The sequence below is a fragment of the Pithys albifrons genome, chromosome 6 (assembly GCF_047495875.1).
Source record: "Pithys albifrons albifrons isolate INPA30051 chromosome 6, PitAlb_v1, whole genome shotgun sequence".
In the NCBI taxonomy this organism is placed as follows: domain Eukaryota; kingdom Metazoa; phylum Chordata; class Aves; order Passeriformes; family Thamnophilidae; genus Pithys; species Pithys albifrons.
Genome location: NC_092463.1, coordinates 62,070,859 through 62,086,173, shown reverse-complemented (window position 1 = coordinate 62,086,173; position 15,315 = coordinate 62,070,859). Strand labels below are relative to the sequence as shown.

Genomic DNA, 15,315 nt, shown 5'->3' with positions numbered 1-15,315 from the left:
CCCCGTGGGGGGTGTGGGTGTACATAGAAAGGTTCCCCCTTGGAGGGAAACCCCTTGGATAGACACAGGCAGTGCTGGGTAACACTTTTGGGAGTAGCAGGAGGAGAAAGAGTGTCCAGGTGCATTTCACAGCAGGTTGGGGATGTGGAGTAAGTGGTTTCCCAGGCTGTGATGCTCCAGGGAAGCTCTTCCAGGCACACATCCAGCCTTTCCCATCCCTAGGGATAAAGGGATCCAAGTGGGCACATGGTGCTGGGGTATGGGCAGAGGGTAAGGGGGGTGCCCTGTCCTAATTTAAGGCTGATCCCACACTGTGCACCCCTTTGTTTCCACCCCTTGAGGGGGATCCAGCACCCTAAAATAACATTGCAGGCACTTGGCAACTCAGCTTTTATTGTCACAGGACACGGCAGCAGACAATGGGGTTGGTCACAAAGGGGGGGAACAGGGAGGGGGTCACACCACAGGGCCCCAGCACAGCCACCCCAAACAGCCACACAGTCCCCAGCACTGGGAATGAGGGAGGGACACACAAGCCCCGAGCCTGGCTCCTTCCCACGCCTTTCCTGTCCCACCCCTGTGCAAAAGACAGTTTCAGCCCATGGCGATTTTCCCTTTGGGAAGGGAGCAATTAATGAGCAGAGGGGTCTGTGCAAGCAGCAGCATTTGCACCTCCTGGAATCAGCTCCGTTGTGTCTGTGCTACTGAGTGGCAGGACAAAAGCAACAATGGGAAAAGCTGCCCTAGGAATGCTGTTCCTCTGGGATGGAGAAGTGGGATCTGAGGCTAAGGGCTCAATGTGTATATGAAATATGGGCAGTTCGATTTGCCTCCCCTGGGGATGGGCTGCCCCAGCAAAGTGGAAATGCCAGACCCAGGGGGGACTTGGAACCTCGGAAAGCAGGGAGCAGGTGGTGGAGCATCTGCTGGCCCTTCTCCCAGGGTTTATTTACAGTCTCATTAGAGGAGAGTGAGCCAAGGGGTCTGAATAGTTAAAAAATGGCTTCTGGGAAAAGCCAGGGATTAACAGACTTCTTCCCCCACTGTAAACAGATCCCAGTTTGCTGTATTGGCCCCTTGGTTCCAGCCATGTACAGCCAGTCAGGAAAGGGGTTCCAGCAGCCCCTCCATAGCCCCTTCAGTTCACAAATCCAGGGGAAACCGGGATGGAAACACAGCCCTAGGCTCTGACAGGGGCTGGGGCTGGGCAAATCAGCTGGTCTGGTTCTTTGTGGGGGGACAGCAGTGGAGAAAGAGAGGGGCACAGCCTCCTGTCGCCCACTGACCACACGCTGCGGGGGTCTGGGGGCACTTCAGGGTGGGTGTGGGCAGGGATCACTCCTGGAGCAGCCAGATGGGCTGGAAGGGTTTGAGAATCTGGGGGGTTTTACTCACCAGCCATGCTGAGCACCAGAGACCATCCCCAGGGCAGGGATGGCTGAGGACATTCTGGGAGCCAGCGTAGCCCTCGGGGCCACCTGGCATTGTTGAGGGTGGATTTGGGGCACAGACAGACTCAGACAGCTTATGGGAAGGGGGAAAACACCCCCAGATGTGCTGGGTCTGAACCCTGCCAAAACACAGCTGAGCCTCCAAAGGTTGGCTCAACACCACCAAAGTCACCACAGGCCACACTGGCTGCTGACTGCAGAGGAGAAGAGGCAACAAAGGGGTCAGAGGGATGAAGAACATCTTCCCTGCTGGCACAAAGCCTGTTTGGAAGAACCCACAGGCTCTTGTACCCCAGTCCCACCCTCCCCACCCTCCACCTTGCCCTCTGGGGAGCCACCAGCCACCCACAACCCCAGGCCAGAGCAGCAGGATGAGCCATCCCTCTGTTGTGGCCGGGCGGGAGCCAGGACACTCACTCAGGGATGTAGTCCCTGAAGGAGTTAAAGCTGAGGCTCCGGCCCGCGGAGTTCAGGGTGGAGCTGGCCTGCATCTTGGGAATCTTCTCCATGAGCTTTGACACTGTCCTCCTCTTGAAGGAGCCCGGGGAGAAGTGCCCCTGCCTCAGCAGCTCCTGGTAGAGGCTGCTGAACACAGCCACCGGCTCCTCGTAGCTGTCCCGGGTGGAGATCTCGTAGAAAGGAAGCTTCAGGGCTTTGGAGAGGTTCTCACCGTCCTCTGTAGACACCATCCTGTCAAACTGCAGGTCCTTCTTGTTGCCCACGATGACGACAGGGGGCTGCTCGGCGCCGCCGCTGCGCTTGGGGCTGGAGTGCAGGTGGTTGATGAGGAAGCAGAGCCGCATCACCTCATCGAAGCTGCACCGGTCGGTCACCGAGTACACCACGGCAAAGCCATCGCCCCACTTGATCTTCTCCTCGATCTGCAGGGAGTCCTCCTCCTGCCGGGGCAGACAGGCTCCCATTAGCACCTCTGGAATTCCAACACTGCTGGCTGCAGCCCAGAAAAGCTCCCAAGGGGCCCATCACCATCTTCAGGAAGGTTTTGGCCCTGTGTTTGCAGAGAGCTGTGACCTGCAGGCAATGCCTGGGACAGGGGCAGGGTGGTTTGGGCAGAGTGGCACATGGGCATGGCCATCAGCCCTGTCCTGGCACGGATAATGGGGGAATCACTGCTCCCTTGAGCCACCAGGCAGACCCACACCATGCACCAGTAATGGGAATGGGAAAAAAGTTACCTGAACCCACACTGTAATTGACATTAGAGAGACATAAATTCACCAAAACATCCCTTCTTTGAGATAAACACCATGATGGATATTCCAGACACCAGGGATTAAGGCCAGAGGGAGAGCAGGGATTGCCTTCGATGGCAGGTCACTCTGCTCCAGTGGTGTTTTCCTGGGCTTTAAATGGCCTGAGCTCACCTGTCCTGCCGTGTCGAGGATCTCGAAGTGCACCATCTCCCCATCGATGATGGCCACGTGCCTGTAGATCATTTCTGGGGGGGACAGACAGGACAGGTGTGGGAGAGAATCCCTGGGGAGCAGCCATAGCCCAGGTGGCTTTGGTCAAGCCGTGCCACAGAAGTGGATTTGCACCTGCTGCATCCCATGGCCCTGTGGCCTCTGTGTCAAGGCCACATCTTGAACCAGCCCATCTCCCCATGCCCAGGAAGGGCAGCCTTGTGTTGTGGCATCAGGCCCAGCATCTCCCATGGCACCAGAGGCCCCAGGACAACCGGATGGCTGAGAGGGAATCAGTGACCAAAGCGTGGGAGCAACACAGGATCATGGAGCAACAGAGGGAAAACAGATAATAACAACAGAAAGAGAAAAAGGGATTCAGGAGCCAGGGAGATGCCAGGATGGGTGAGGGCTCTGCCCACTGGACAAGGAGGAAGAGGAGGGAATGCGGTGAGTTTGGGACAGGCAGCTCTGCTGGAGTGAGAGAACAAAGGAAAAGCAGTTTCCCTACCTAGAGTTGGATCATAGTCTCCAATGAATCTCCTGGTGATGAATCGTACTGTCAATGCTGGAAAAAACCACAACAAACCCTGTTACAGTTGTCAGATCAAATTGCAGGGAAACATCAGCTGCTGAGGCAGGAGGGATGGAGCATGGATCTGTAGGAAGGCTGGAGCAGGGATGTGCCAGAGGAACAGAGCAGGAACCTGCAGAATAGATGGAGCAGGGACCTGTGGGAGGGGTCCCATGAATTTCATCCCAGCCTGTTTAACCCGACTCAGGCACAGTATGTGGAGAAGGGAAGGCTGCTGGCACCAAATTTCATGGAATTCATCAAAAGGCCTAAGTGGGAGGAACACAAGGCACAGCAAACCAGGATCTCCTCCCTGTGCCAGCCATGCTTGGTAAGAAACCAGTGCTGGCAGTGATACTGGATGTTGGGAGAGGAGCTGAGCCAGTGTCCCAAGGATCAGCCCATTCCAGGCCCTCACATCCCCTCCCTGGGCACAACTGGGGACCAGTTTCATCCTTGCAAGGCATCCAGCACCTCAGTCCCTTCCTGCCACAGCACCAATACAGGGATCCAATCCTTCACAACAATTTTTCCTCCTTGCAAGGGCAAGGAACAGCAGGAGCGGCCACAGCTCGGGTAATTAAACCCCCTCATCCAATTACAGGTTTCCCTATGCCAGAGCCAGGCCAGGCAATTCCCAAATTGCTGGCAGGGTGAGGGCTGCTGATGCTGGAGCCATGCCCAGCCACTCCATCAACACAGCAAGGGCTCTCTCCTTGCAGCGTCTCATCAATGAAAGCCAGCTGGGCTGAGGGATCCAGACCTTGGCTCCAGAGCAGGGCTGGGAGGTGGGTGAGCTTGCTGGGCACTGCAAAAAAATCCCCCAGAGACCACTCAGATTTTCCTGTGAGGGGTAGGAAAAGCTTTACCATGGTGCAAGGTCTCCAGACAGGAATTTCCAGCGATGGGGGTTGTGGCAGGGCTGAGGCTCAACTAGAGGGAAAAGCAAAGGTTTTCTAGATAATGAAGCAATTTGGGGATGCTGGAAATCCTGGTGGGGCTAGTGGCACCAGCACCAGTGGCACCTTGGCTTGGACCAAACCTTGTAGCTCCAGCTGCCGGGAATCAGCACCACAGGAACCCAGCTCTGGGTCATAGAGCTGAAAACCCAATGGAGCAAAGGCAATGGGAGGGTTAAATGTTACAGCTCCTCTCCCAGCAAATGCCAAAGGAGGCAGCTCAGGGTCTGGTCCTGACCTGGGGAAACTCCTTGTGTTTTGGCTTCAGCAGGTGAAGTGACCAGTCTGGAAAAGTGATCACCGCAGGTGACCAACTGCATCCATGAGATCCTGGGATCATCCAGGGTTGTGGACACACTGGTTCAGAGGAAAACCCTCCCCGGGGCTTTTGGCTGAAACAACTTTTCCAGGCAGCTGCTTTAAAAAATGTGGCATTGATGCTGGGGGCAGGAATTCTGATTGGGAAGCTGAAGAGAGTCCAGAACCACTGGTGGAAGTGGTGCTTGAGCCCCTCAAGGTGTTAATGATGGTAATGGAGATGGGAGTGAAAAGCAGTGGAGAGGCTGAGAGCTGACTTGGAGAGGCAACAGGAATGGAGAGTGAAATTAGAGGAAAATGAGTGGGAAGAGGGGGGCAAAAAGCCCAGCAAGAGTGAGGCAGGAATGCAGAGCCAGGAGGGAGAGGATGGAGAAGCTGCACACCAGGTGCCAGCGCAGCAGGAGGAAGCGAACAGAGCAGGAGTGTGATGGGAGGATAAACCTCAGCAGAACCAGGATGTCATGAAAACTCCTTCAGAAACACAAGGAGGGAGGCAAAATCCAACACCAAGCCAGGGCAGCGCTCCGAGCTCACCTTCCCCAGGCAGCCTGGGGTCAGTTCGTCCCATCTGCCCATCAGAAGATGTTCCCAGTGTCCTGCCCTCACAGACCCAGACCAGTTAGGATCTGTGTGTTTATCCTGGGAATGTGGCATCCCATCTGAGCCAGACTTCCTGATCTGTGAGTCCCAACAGCTTCTCCTGCCTCCCACACCTGCCCAGCTCCTGTTTGGGGGATTCACCATCCCCTCACCCCCCAGTTTGCCTGTGGGTTTAAACTTGCCCAGCAGGGAAGGGATTTGATGGAGAAAGCAGGTAATTTAGCCAAACTGCTTTGAGAAGATAACCAGGGATCCCCACGGGAGGCACCTTTCAGCACCTTCAAAGAGGCGGCGGAATTATCAGAGGGAGTGGGACGAGCCAGGCTCGGTCTCTAGAAAGCACCTGATTGTGTGTCATATGTCAGGCAGCCACCCAAAGCCGGAGCACATGGTGTGGGATGAGAAGAGGAGCCAATTAGATTGATTAAAAATTGGCTGGAGCGCAGGAACACGAGCAGAGCTGCCAACGAGGGAAGTGGCCACAGGCGGAGCAGCCACGGCCACCCAGCCTTATAAGGAGGTTTCTTTCCCCATCCTGGACATCAGGAACCTCGGGAAGGGCTCTCCGAGGAGAGCCCCAGAGCTGAAAGGGTTAATGGTGCATTAAATTTGGGCTCCAGGGATGGCTGTGGGCTCAAGGGGTGATTTACCTGCCACAGGGAGGGCTGGGCACCTCATGATCACCCAAGTGCTTGCCCATGTGCTGCCCTGTTTATGCTGCTGTGGAACTGTGTCCAGCACTGACCCATTGCCGGTCCACGTGCTGCAGGCAGAGCTCTGCTCTGGATTATGGCAAAGTTTATGCTGGGCAGCAGCAGCAGAGGATAACACAAGCCCTGGCCAGGCTGGATTTCCAGCTCCCGAGGGTGATTTGCACAGCCCAGATCCTTAAACCACAGCGCTGCATCCAAACCCATTCCTGCTTGGAGGGTGTGGGATCTCAGATCACCACATCCTGGAGGTTTCCAAACTGCTCCAAAAAACCTCCTCTAGCTGAGAATTAAGGGGGCTTTCCCCCCTACTTTGCAGCTGCCCAGATGTGAACTACTCTTTGGTTGTGGGAGGTTTTGGTTGTGTGTCAGGTTTTCCCAACCTGACTCTGTGTGCTGCAGGGTGGATGAAGCAACTTGTCCTGATGATGCTCTGGCATGGGGCCCACTCACATCCTGCCAGGACAGGAGCTTGGCAGCTCAGGGATGAATCCAGATGAAATCCACCTTCACCCTCTCCTGCTTCCCAAGAGAGGACCTCCTCTCTCCCCCCTGCTACATTGCATCCCTGTCTTCTGGACAGGAGAGAGTCATTCCCACCTGGGGAACCAGATGCCTCCTCCATGTCCTCCCCAGCCCCACAGAAGCTCCAGCAATGATGGTGCTCTTGGCTCCTTCCTCACTGCTCAGGCCTCATGCTTTCAGTCCATCACCTGGGGTGTGACCCGCTCTGCCAGGCAGGGACAGCACAGAGCAGTGTCCTCCTCCCCAGCACAGGGGCTGGCAGGCAGCAGGACTAGGCAGCTCGGGCACAGATCAGACACAATGTTCCTTCAGAGGGGAGGACGTGCAGAACAGCATCCAGGGGACACAGATGGAGAGAGATGTGTGTCAGGGGGGCTACCAGCCTGCAGGGGATTGCGTGCCTGCCATTCCCAGGGGCTGCTCCCTGTTCCTGGCACTCTCCTCTGCACGAGCCACGTATCAGTTACCTCCCTGAGCCCTGATTCCATGGCCTCTGTCACTGTCACACTGGCAAAAACCCCACTGCTGGAGGACACGAGGGTTGACGCCCCAAAGGACACCACGGCTGAACCCAACTGGACGATCTTTTAAAGACCCTCAGCACAATCCCACCCTACGGAGGAGGCACAACAGCTGCTCACCTGCCTGCAGGAGGGGCCTGAAACTCCCAGGAATCTGCTCTGTGCCAGGTGGGATGGACCCCAGTTGGGAGACACGTGTGTTCAGTCTGGGGCGGGGGCAAAGCAAAGGCTCTGTACGTGCCGTACAACCATCGCCTGCAGCTCCATCTGCTCCATCAGGCCAAATACTGCTCTGGTGCTCTGGGTACCCAAGAGCCAAGCCCCATCCCGTGCTCCCATGTTGCTCATGGAATGCTGGGAGCAGCCTCCTTTAATTTAATCAGGGAATTATGACTTTTAACTAATGCCAGTTGGTGTCCATGGAAAAGCAACTCCAGTGGCTCCAACACCTGCCGTTGCTGCAGCACCTTCACAGGTGATGGGGGCAGGACACTCCCTGTCCCCAAGGATACGGCAGCTTGGCTGTGTCCCCCCAGGCTCAGCGTGGATCATGGATCATTGCAATAAAGCAATGTGGATCCACATGGATACCACCTTCCCTTGCCTCTGATCCCCTCCTGGCACACTGGGTGCTGCGGGGCACACCTTTGCCCTTCAGCCCGGGATGGAGGAGCAGGAAGGGATGGAGTGAAAGGGGCAGCAGAGGTGCTCCTGGCACAGCATCCTGAAGCCCCACCGCAGCGGGCGCAAATGGAGAGCGCTGAGCAAGGCGAAGGGAAAAGAGAGTTTTCCTGAAGGAAAAGAGCCCAGCGCTGTGCAGGAGGCTCCGCAAACCCGCCGCGGGCGCTGGGAATGAGCAGCGAACTCCCAACACTTGGGAAAGCCCAAACCCGAGCCGGCTTTTGGGAAAGCTGCCCCAGCCATCCCCGGACTCACCGCACAGCCCGAGACCCCTTGGGCACGGGAAAAATCCCCGGCAGCAAAGTGTCCACGTGAGAAACTCGAGGGGAAGGAAACTCGGTGCCCTTAAACGCCACGGGCTGTGGGACATCGGGAGGATATTCCCCATCCCGGCTTTCTAAGGGACACAGGAGGGTCGGTCCCTCTGCCCGGGAAGAAGCCAGAGAGGAGATACCAGGGGGATGTCAGAGGGGTGCCGGGGGTGATACCGGAGGGATGCGGGGGATGCCAGAGGGACACCGGGAGATGCCGAGGGAATACTGCGGGGATGAGGGGGAGCCCCGTCCTACCTGTCTTGCCCACGGCGCTCTGTCCCAGCACGACGAGGCGCAGGGTGCGGGCCGGGCTGAGGCTGACGGAGCGGCGCAAGGGCCGCGGGAAGCTCATCCCGGCGTCGGGCCGGGGCTGCCCCGGGCTCCGCTGCCGCTCCGACGGGAGCTGCTCCACCGGCTCCGCCCCGGGGGCCGGGCTGGGCTCAGCCCCGGGCGGGACCGCCTGATGCCGCCCTCCTACTTCTCCTTTTCTTCCTACCCCCTCTCATCCCGTTCCAGATGCGGGAATTGTGCCTCAGTTTCCCCGCACGCAGCAGCCCCCGGACCCTTCGCTACCGACCGGGAGAGCTGATCACCCTAAAGCGGCAAAGCCAAGGCTGGACGCGACTTGGAGCCATCCGGTCTAGTGGAAGGTGTCCCTCCGCTTGGCAAGGGGTGGAACTGGATGGGCTTCGAAGTTCCTTCCAACCCAAATGATCTTGTGATTCCACGAGTCTAAGAAAGCAAGAGAAGAATGGAGAAGTGGTGCAACAACTCCCCAGCCAGGGAAACACGGCCAGGGTGCTGCCTGCCCCCAAATCTCTACCTGAAACATGATTTTCTCCACATCTGTGCATAAGACAAGTTAATAAAGACAAGAGGAGGTGGCTCAGCCCCAGCCCTTTCCCCTCAGCCCCCGTTGCCTTCAACCACAATCAGAGCAAGGAGTAAATCCTGGCTCCAAAACAAATCAGCAACTAAATCCCCGTGGATACCAAAGAGAAGGACTTCAGGTAAGGCCTGACACCAAACTTTGTGTGTTTTGGTGCAGCAGTATCACCAGGCTGTAAAATACCAGTGAAAGGGTGTACCCAGGGACAAGGTGTGCAGGTAATTTGTAAACAGCTCAGAGCAGTACCTGGAGCAGGCACAGATGTGTGTTGGGTGTTCTGGGAAGAAGGGAAAAACCTGGCAAGACCTGGAGCAACACCTCAGCCATGTCCAGCAGACCCCACGATGCTGCTGCCTCGTGGGGTGCAGATCCCAGGGGACCAGTGCTGCAAATGACAGCAGAAGGGACCTGAGTAAGGGTGTGGAGCCCTCAAATGCCCACTCCAGGAGCTCAGTCCCTTCTGCAAAGGCTGCAGCAGCCATTTCTCTGACACAGGGATCTCTGCCTCACCATCTCGGGTGACTTGGCACAGTCCATCTGGTGCTCGAGGGAACATGAACCCACCTGGTATTTATAGCCCATATCAGGTGACCAGAGGGAACATCACTGGTGCCTATGGAGACGTCAGCACTCACTCAGCCCAGGAGGGTTATCAGGAGCATGGGATTAGTGCTGGAGAGGGGGCCCTGGATAACACAGGAGTTGGCACAGGAAACCTGGAGAGAGAGCAGACCTCACCCAAAAACACATCTTGCCATCACGTGTGTCTCCCTGTGCATCAGCCACTGGGAACAGCCCTGCTCCAGCTTCTCCAAAGCCAAGAGACAGACTCATGGCTACATCTGGGGCCCAGAGAACAACAGCGAGGCAATAAACCTTGGATTTTGGGATAAAAGCGGATTCCCAGCTGGGGAATGGGGTGGTGTCAAGAAAAAGAAGTCTCTGTTATGTTCCTTTCCTATTTTTAGCCCCATTTCCTACGGAAATGAGATGTCTGCAATCAAGTCCTCTTCTTGCCTGATCCTTTGCAATACCAGTTTTAACACATCGCCTGATTTCAGTCAAATGAGGGAGAAGCCACAGAGTAAATCCTTTTCCTACAAGCTGTGTGACAAAAAAATGGCCAAATCTCATGGCAAAGCAAGCTTTGCACTTTTGGGAACTGGCTGGCAGGTTCCTGGTTGGGGGAATCCAGAGTAAGGATTCCCACTGCTCCAAGGGATGCTCAGGTTCCTGCTGCCCTCATGCTGGGAGCCATGCAGTCACACCTGTATGCCTCCACCTGCCTTAATTCCAAGTGCATTAACTGGGAATGGATTTGCAGGGATGAGGGAGCAAGTGGAGGAGAAGGATGGGGTTAAATGGAGTCTGCACTCATGCCACAGACTTCCTGTGTCGCCTCGTGAAAATCACTTCACCTCCCTTCACACCACCCCCAGGACCAGGCTGGATCAGACCACTATAACCCTCCAATCCAATACCAGCTGCTCCAGAAAAATATGTCCCTGGATTATTTCAGAAAAGGGTTTGTGTCCCTGACAGCACATCTGGGGACTACCTGGAGAAACTGCTGCTCCTCACACACAGACCTCCTTGGCACAGTGGGAGCCACAGGAACACTCGGTGCCACGTCCCACATTTACCAGGGAATATTTGGCTGGATGACAGTGGAAACAGGACTTTATCATCTGCCATCACTGAGTAAGCCACCTGTGGCAGAGCCAGGTGGGAGAGGTGCAGGGGATATTGTTTTCTGCTGAAATATTTGTGCTCAGCCCATTCCATACTTGCCAGTTTTGAAAGGCACAGAGTCTGCTCCGGGAAAGGGGCCAGGGGCTCCCATAAATCATGGCCCTGCAAACAAAAATCAGCTGAAATGAAAAGCTGGACTAAAAGAACCGAATCTCCTCAGGCTGCAATCTCAAATCAGGGGGATCCCATTCCATGATCCAAACCACTTCCCCACTGGATCATCAGCTATTTGACAGCTGCCAAAAAAATTGAGCTTTGCTGCTTCTGAAAGAGAGCAGTGGTGTGTTTTTATTTAGGAACAGAAAATAAAATAACAGCAGTCCCTTTTCTCTCCAATAGATGATCTAAAGGTGCAGGATGCAAGAAGGTCCATGCAGGAGCCAATTCCAGTTCCAAAATGACCAAGGTATCTCAAAGTATACCCCAAGGGTTATAGCTCCTCTCCTGAACATCCACTTGAAGGGCTCAAACCTGTTTCCAGCTCATCTGTCACATTTGTCACTCACTAATTACTGCACAGACATTCCCGTGGGCGGCTCCACTGCAGGAGAGTTAATGCCACATGGAGCCATCAGGGAATGCTCTCCAAGGATATAACCAAAGCCATTGCCCTGTCAATAAACATATTTTGGGTTGCTACAGCAAACCCAGCACCCCTAAGGGTCCTCCCAGCCTTCAGGCCCTCACCTTCCTCATCCCCTTCATGGAGTTGCTCCATTCCTTCCAACACCAATCCCTGACCCTGCTCCATCCACATTCAGGAGCAGGCACAGGAGCAGGGACACAGATCCCAGTTGCTTTGTCATGTGCTATAAATAGGGAGAGAAAACAGATGAAAGGCCCCAAAGCCCCAGCACTGCTCAGGCGTTCTGGCCATGGCCAGACTTCTCCATGCAGGATTTGCATCAGTCTGGACCTACTGGGGAAGCATTCCCTTTATTTTCTTAATAAAAAGCTGGTTTTCAGGCCACAGGATATAATAACAGCTCTAGCACAAGAGAAATCCAACCAACACGGTTTCCTGGTGTCCCATTCTGTCTGTTCCTGAAGTGGATTCCAAAGCGTGTCCAGATCATGCTGAGAAAATAAAACTGGCTCCACATCAGAGTTCAAAGATGCCTTCACAAAGCTGTCAGGTTAAAAAAAACACATGGAAGGGGCGAATTAACAGCATTTCCCTCCCACCCCAAGGCCTGAACAACATGTCCCGAGAGCTTTCCAAGCTGCTTTGCCACTGGATAAACACCGGCAGCTCATGGGCTGGCAGAGCGCGTGACCCACGTATCCCAACGGAGCTGCTGAATCCCTTTGCTGCCCTGTGGGTCCCCAAGAGAGTGTCCTGCACTTTGTTTTTCCACAGGAGCTGGCTGTTGGGAAGGAGGGCACTGCCACAAACCACATCCATCATGCTCCATCGAGCTCCACAAATAACAGCTCCTCACCACGGGAATGGCTGTTCTTGGAAAGCTGGTTTTAGAACACAGAGCAAAGTGCTGAAGGAAAGGAGAGGAGCCCCATCATGAAGAGAGTGGAAACCTTCAGAAATGCTGCAGAGTGATACTGTGGGATGACCAGGATGGGCGGTTTTCCCTCCTGTCATGATGATTTTATTGCAAGGATGTGAAACCCAAGTCCAAGCCCCTCGAAGGTGCAACATCCAAAGCATTGGAGAGGTTTGGAACAGCATCAGCCTTGGAAATTATGGAAACCTCACCCTGAAGCAGCTGGACCTGAGAGGGAGGAAAAAACCTGCAGCCACAGAGGAATTCAGTGCCATGGGCCACTTGTGAAAGGGCAGAAGAGGAGGGGTCAGAGCTGGGCTCAGCCATCCCTCCATGGCACACAGGAAATTAGGGATTCAAACCCCTCCCTTGGCTCCTTCAGAGAGGGGAGGGCAGCGGGGGCTCTGGGGGCACACTTGGGATTCAGGGAGCAGCAGGGCCAGGGATCCATGTGGTTGCACCCAGGTATTCCTGTCTGAAACAGGGATGCCAGAGCAGCATGGGCCAAAGCAGAGCTGGCAGAGCTGCAACTCCCGAGTAATTCCCAACAGCTATTCCCAAGCAAACCTTGCAGCTGGCAAGAAAACAACGCTTCGTTATTATGGGAAATGTCAGGGCTGCACAGCCAGTTGTCCTGCTGCTGTGGAACTCTGCTGGCATTCTTGGAAAGCACGAGAGGAGCAGCACAGGCAGTGGCTTTGTGGCCACTGAGCAGGGATCAGCGTTGGAATTTGCTCAGATTCCCAGTAGATGCCCTCTGCTCTGGCTCTCCAGCCTCCTTCCAGGGGGGACAGATGCCACAGGGGTGGCCAGAGCCCAGGCCTGGTTCTTGTCTGACCCATGTGGATCTAACTCTGGGCAAAGCATCTCAAATTCCATCTGGATCTGACATGATGCTTTTTCTTAACAGAAAAATTTCCACCATGAATCAGTGCAAACCTGCTTTGGTGAGAAATTCCTGTTCTATTTAAGTGCTATTTAGCACTGGGAAGAGGGTCACAAAGATCATTCTGCAACACATGAAGCCTCATGGAGACCTGTGACTTCTCCAGGGAAAACTGGGGATTCCTGCTTCCACCTGGAATGGCAAAAAGCTTTCTTTTTAAATTCCCCTGAAGCAAAGGTTAAAGCAATCCCCTTTTCCCTCAGTCTGAATAATTCCAATGAAACCTGAATATTTTGCTCTTATTTTGTATTACACGTTTTTCAATCAAAAAACTTCCTGATAGCAGTTGATTTTCCCTTCCTGCCTTTTTCTCCCCAAAATACTGTGAAACCACCCTAATTTTGTGTAGCATCTCACTTGGATCAGAAAGACATTCCCAAAGACTTGTGGGGGGATCATCTTTACAGAACTTAAGCCATTTGCTTTTCTTTTGACTCCACACAAGCCCTCTTCCCTCTGTATTTCCAAGCCCTGAATCTGTTGTTATTTCCAAGTGTTTCTTCCTATCTGGGAAGGACAGAACATTCCTGCTACATCCCCTTAAAGCCAAGACATGCTGTTTCTTAGCCCCAGCACCTAAACACAGAGGGACTGCAGGTTTCCAGTCCAATTCCTTCAGCTGGCAACGCTGCTTCCGCTGTGCCCTGGGAACAGCCTGTATCCAGAGGAACGCACCTTGTGCCAGCCCACAACACCCTCTGCCTGCTGCTGGGATCTGTGGGGCCAGCATGGAGCTGGAATGCCTTGTGGGAGAAGGGGAAGAGGTGGGAGATGAATTTTAGAGGGGTCCCCCCACCCCTTCCATTTTTAAGAGCTCAGGAACAAGGATGTGACGATCCAAGCCATCCATCAGCTGTTTAAACCTGGGTGTCCAACCTCAGCAGCAGGGAAGGAACAGCATTCCCAAGGGCTGTCTGTGCCAGAGGATCCGAAATGGGAAGGGATGAGACAGTCTCTGCAGATCCAGCTTAACCCCAGCCCACCTGGGTCCTTCTCCAGCTCAAGCCAGACACGTGAGATGCAGCCAGAGCCACCAACCTGGCACCTCATGTGATCTCCCAAAGGAATTGTGAGATTGGACAGCCAGAAAAAGGCTAAGATGGATCAAAATTTCTATTTCCTTCAGCACAGGGTTGTGGCAACCTCAGTCCCAGCAGGAGCCACAGTGACACCGTAGAATCATAGAATCATGGAATGGATTGGGTTGGAAAAGCCCTCCGAGATCATCAAGTCCAACCCTTGGTCCAGCTCCAGTCCCTTGACCAGATCATGGCACTCAGTGCCACGGCCAAGCTCAGGTTAAAAACCTCCAGGGATGGGAAATCCACCCCCTCTCTGGGCAGCCCATTCCAATCCCTGAGCACTCTCTCTGCAAAGAATTTCCTTCTGATCTCCAACTTCAATTTCCCCTGGCAGAGCTTGACCCCCCTTGTCCTATTGCTGAGTGCCTGGGAGAAGAGACCAACCCCCACCTGGCCAGAACTTCCCTTCAGGCAGTTCCAGACAGTGCTGAGGTCACCTCTGAGCCTCCTCTTCTCCAGGCTAAACACCCCCAGCTCCCTCAGCCTCTCCCCACAGCACTTGTGCTCCAGTCCCTTCTCCAGCCTCGTTGCTCTTCTCTGGCCCCGCTCCAGCCCCTCAATCTCTTTCCTGACCTGAGGGGCCCAGAACTGAACACAACACTCAAGGTGTGGCCTCCCCAAGGCAGAGTCCAGGGGAAGGGTCACTGCCCTGGGCCTGCTGGCCACGCTAGTTTGGATCCAGGCCAGGATCCCATTGGCCTTCTTGGCCACCTGGGCACACTGTTGGCTCCTGTTGAGCTTCCTGTCCCTCAGTCCCCCCAGGTCCCTTTCCCCCTGGCTGCTCTCCAGCCACTCTAGGATGGATTTCCTACCAGTTTGAAGCAAGATATTCCCTAGGGAAGTGACAAGGTGAGCAGGGCCCGTTATCCCTTCCCGTGGTGGCTGTAGGGAATCCCATAACTACCCCAAGAGCCTGCTGAGAGCTTCAGAAACTCCTCCTGGTTGATATTCAGCCCAGAAACACCTACAGACCTTGGCTGGATACACCTGGATACACCTGAGCCTCCCAGATGCTGCTCAGGGAAGGGCAGTACTCAAAGTGCAGGCAAGAAAAATACTGGGATCTA

General features: G+C 54.7%; 1 protein-coding gene across 1 annotated transcript; it reads right to left on the bottom strand.

Moving 5' to 3' along the window:
* Window positions 1-371: 371 nt before the first annotated feature.
* LOC139673484 (ras-related and estrogen-regulated growth inhibitor-like) lies at window positions 372-8,809 on the bottom strand. The gene is made up of 4 exons (XM_071559212.1): window positions 8,333-8,809; window positions 3,387-3,443; window positions 2,837-2,910; window positions 372-2,350 (listed from the first exon to the last, which is right to left on the bottom strand). The coding sequence occupies exons 1-4, from the start codon at window positions 8,427-8,429 to the stop codon at window positions 1,865-1,867; spliced, it is 714 nt and encodes a 237-aa protein (XP_071415313.1). The 5' UTR covers window positions 8,430-8,809; the 3' UTR covers window positions 372-1,864.
* Between the last annotated feature and the right edge of the window lie 6,506 nt (window positions 8,810-15,315).

Bases quoted from the DNA above. Each gene is read 5' to 3' on its own strand.
- LOC139673484 (XM_071559212.1), bottom strand. From the start codon at position 8,429: ATGAGCTTCCCGCGGCCCTTGCGCCGCTCCGTCAGCCTCAGCCCGGCC. The intron at 2,911-3,386 runs GTAGGGAAACTG...TGTCCCCCCCAG, and splicing joins AGACTATGATCCAACTCTAG to AAATGATCTACAGGCACGTG. The intron at 2,351-2,836 runs GTGAGCTCAGGC...CTGCCCCGGCAG, and splicing joins TCCTCGACACGGCAGGACAG to GAGGAGGACTCCCTGCAGAT.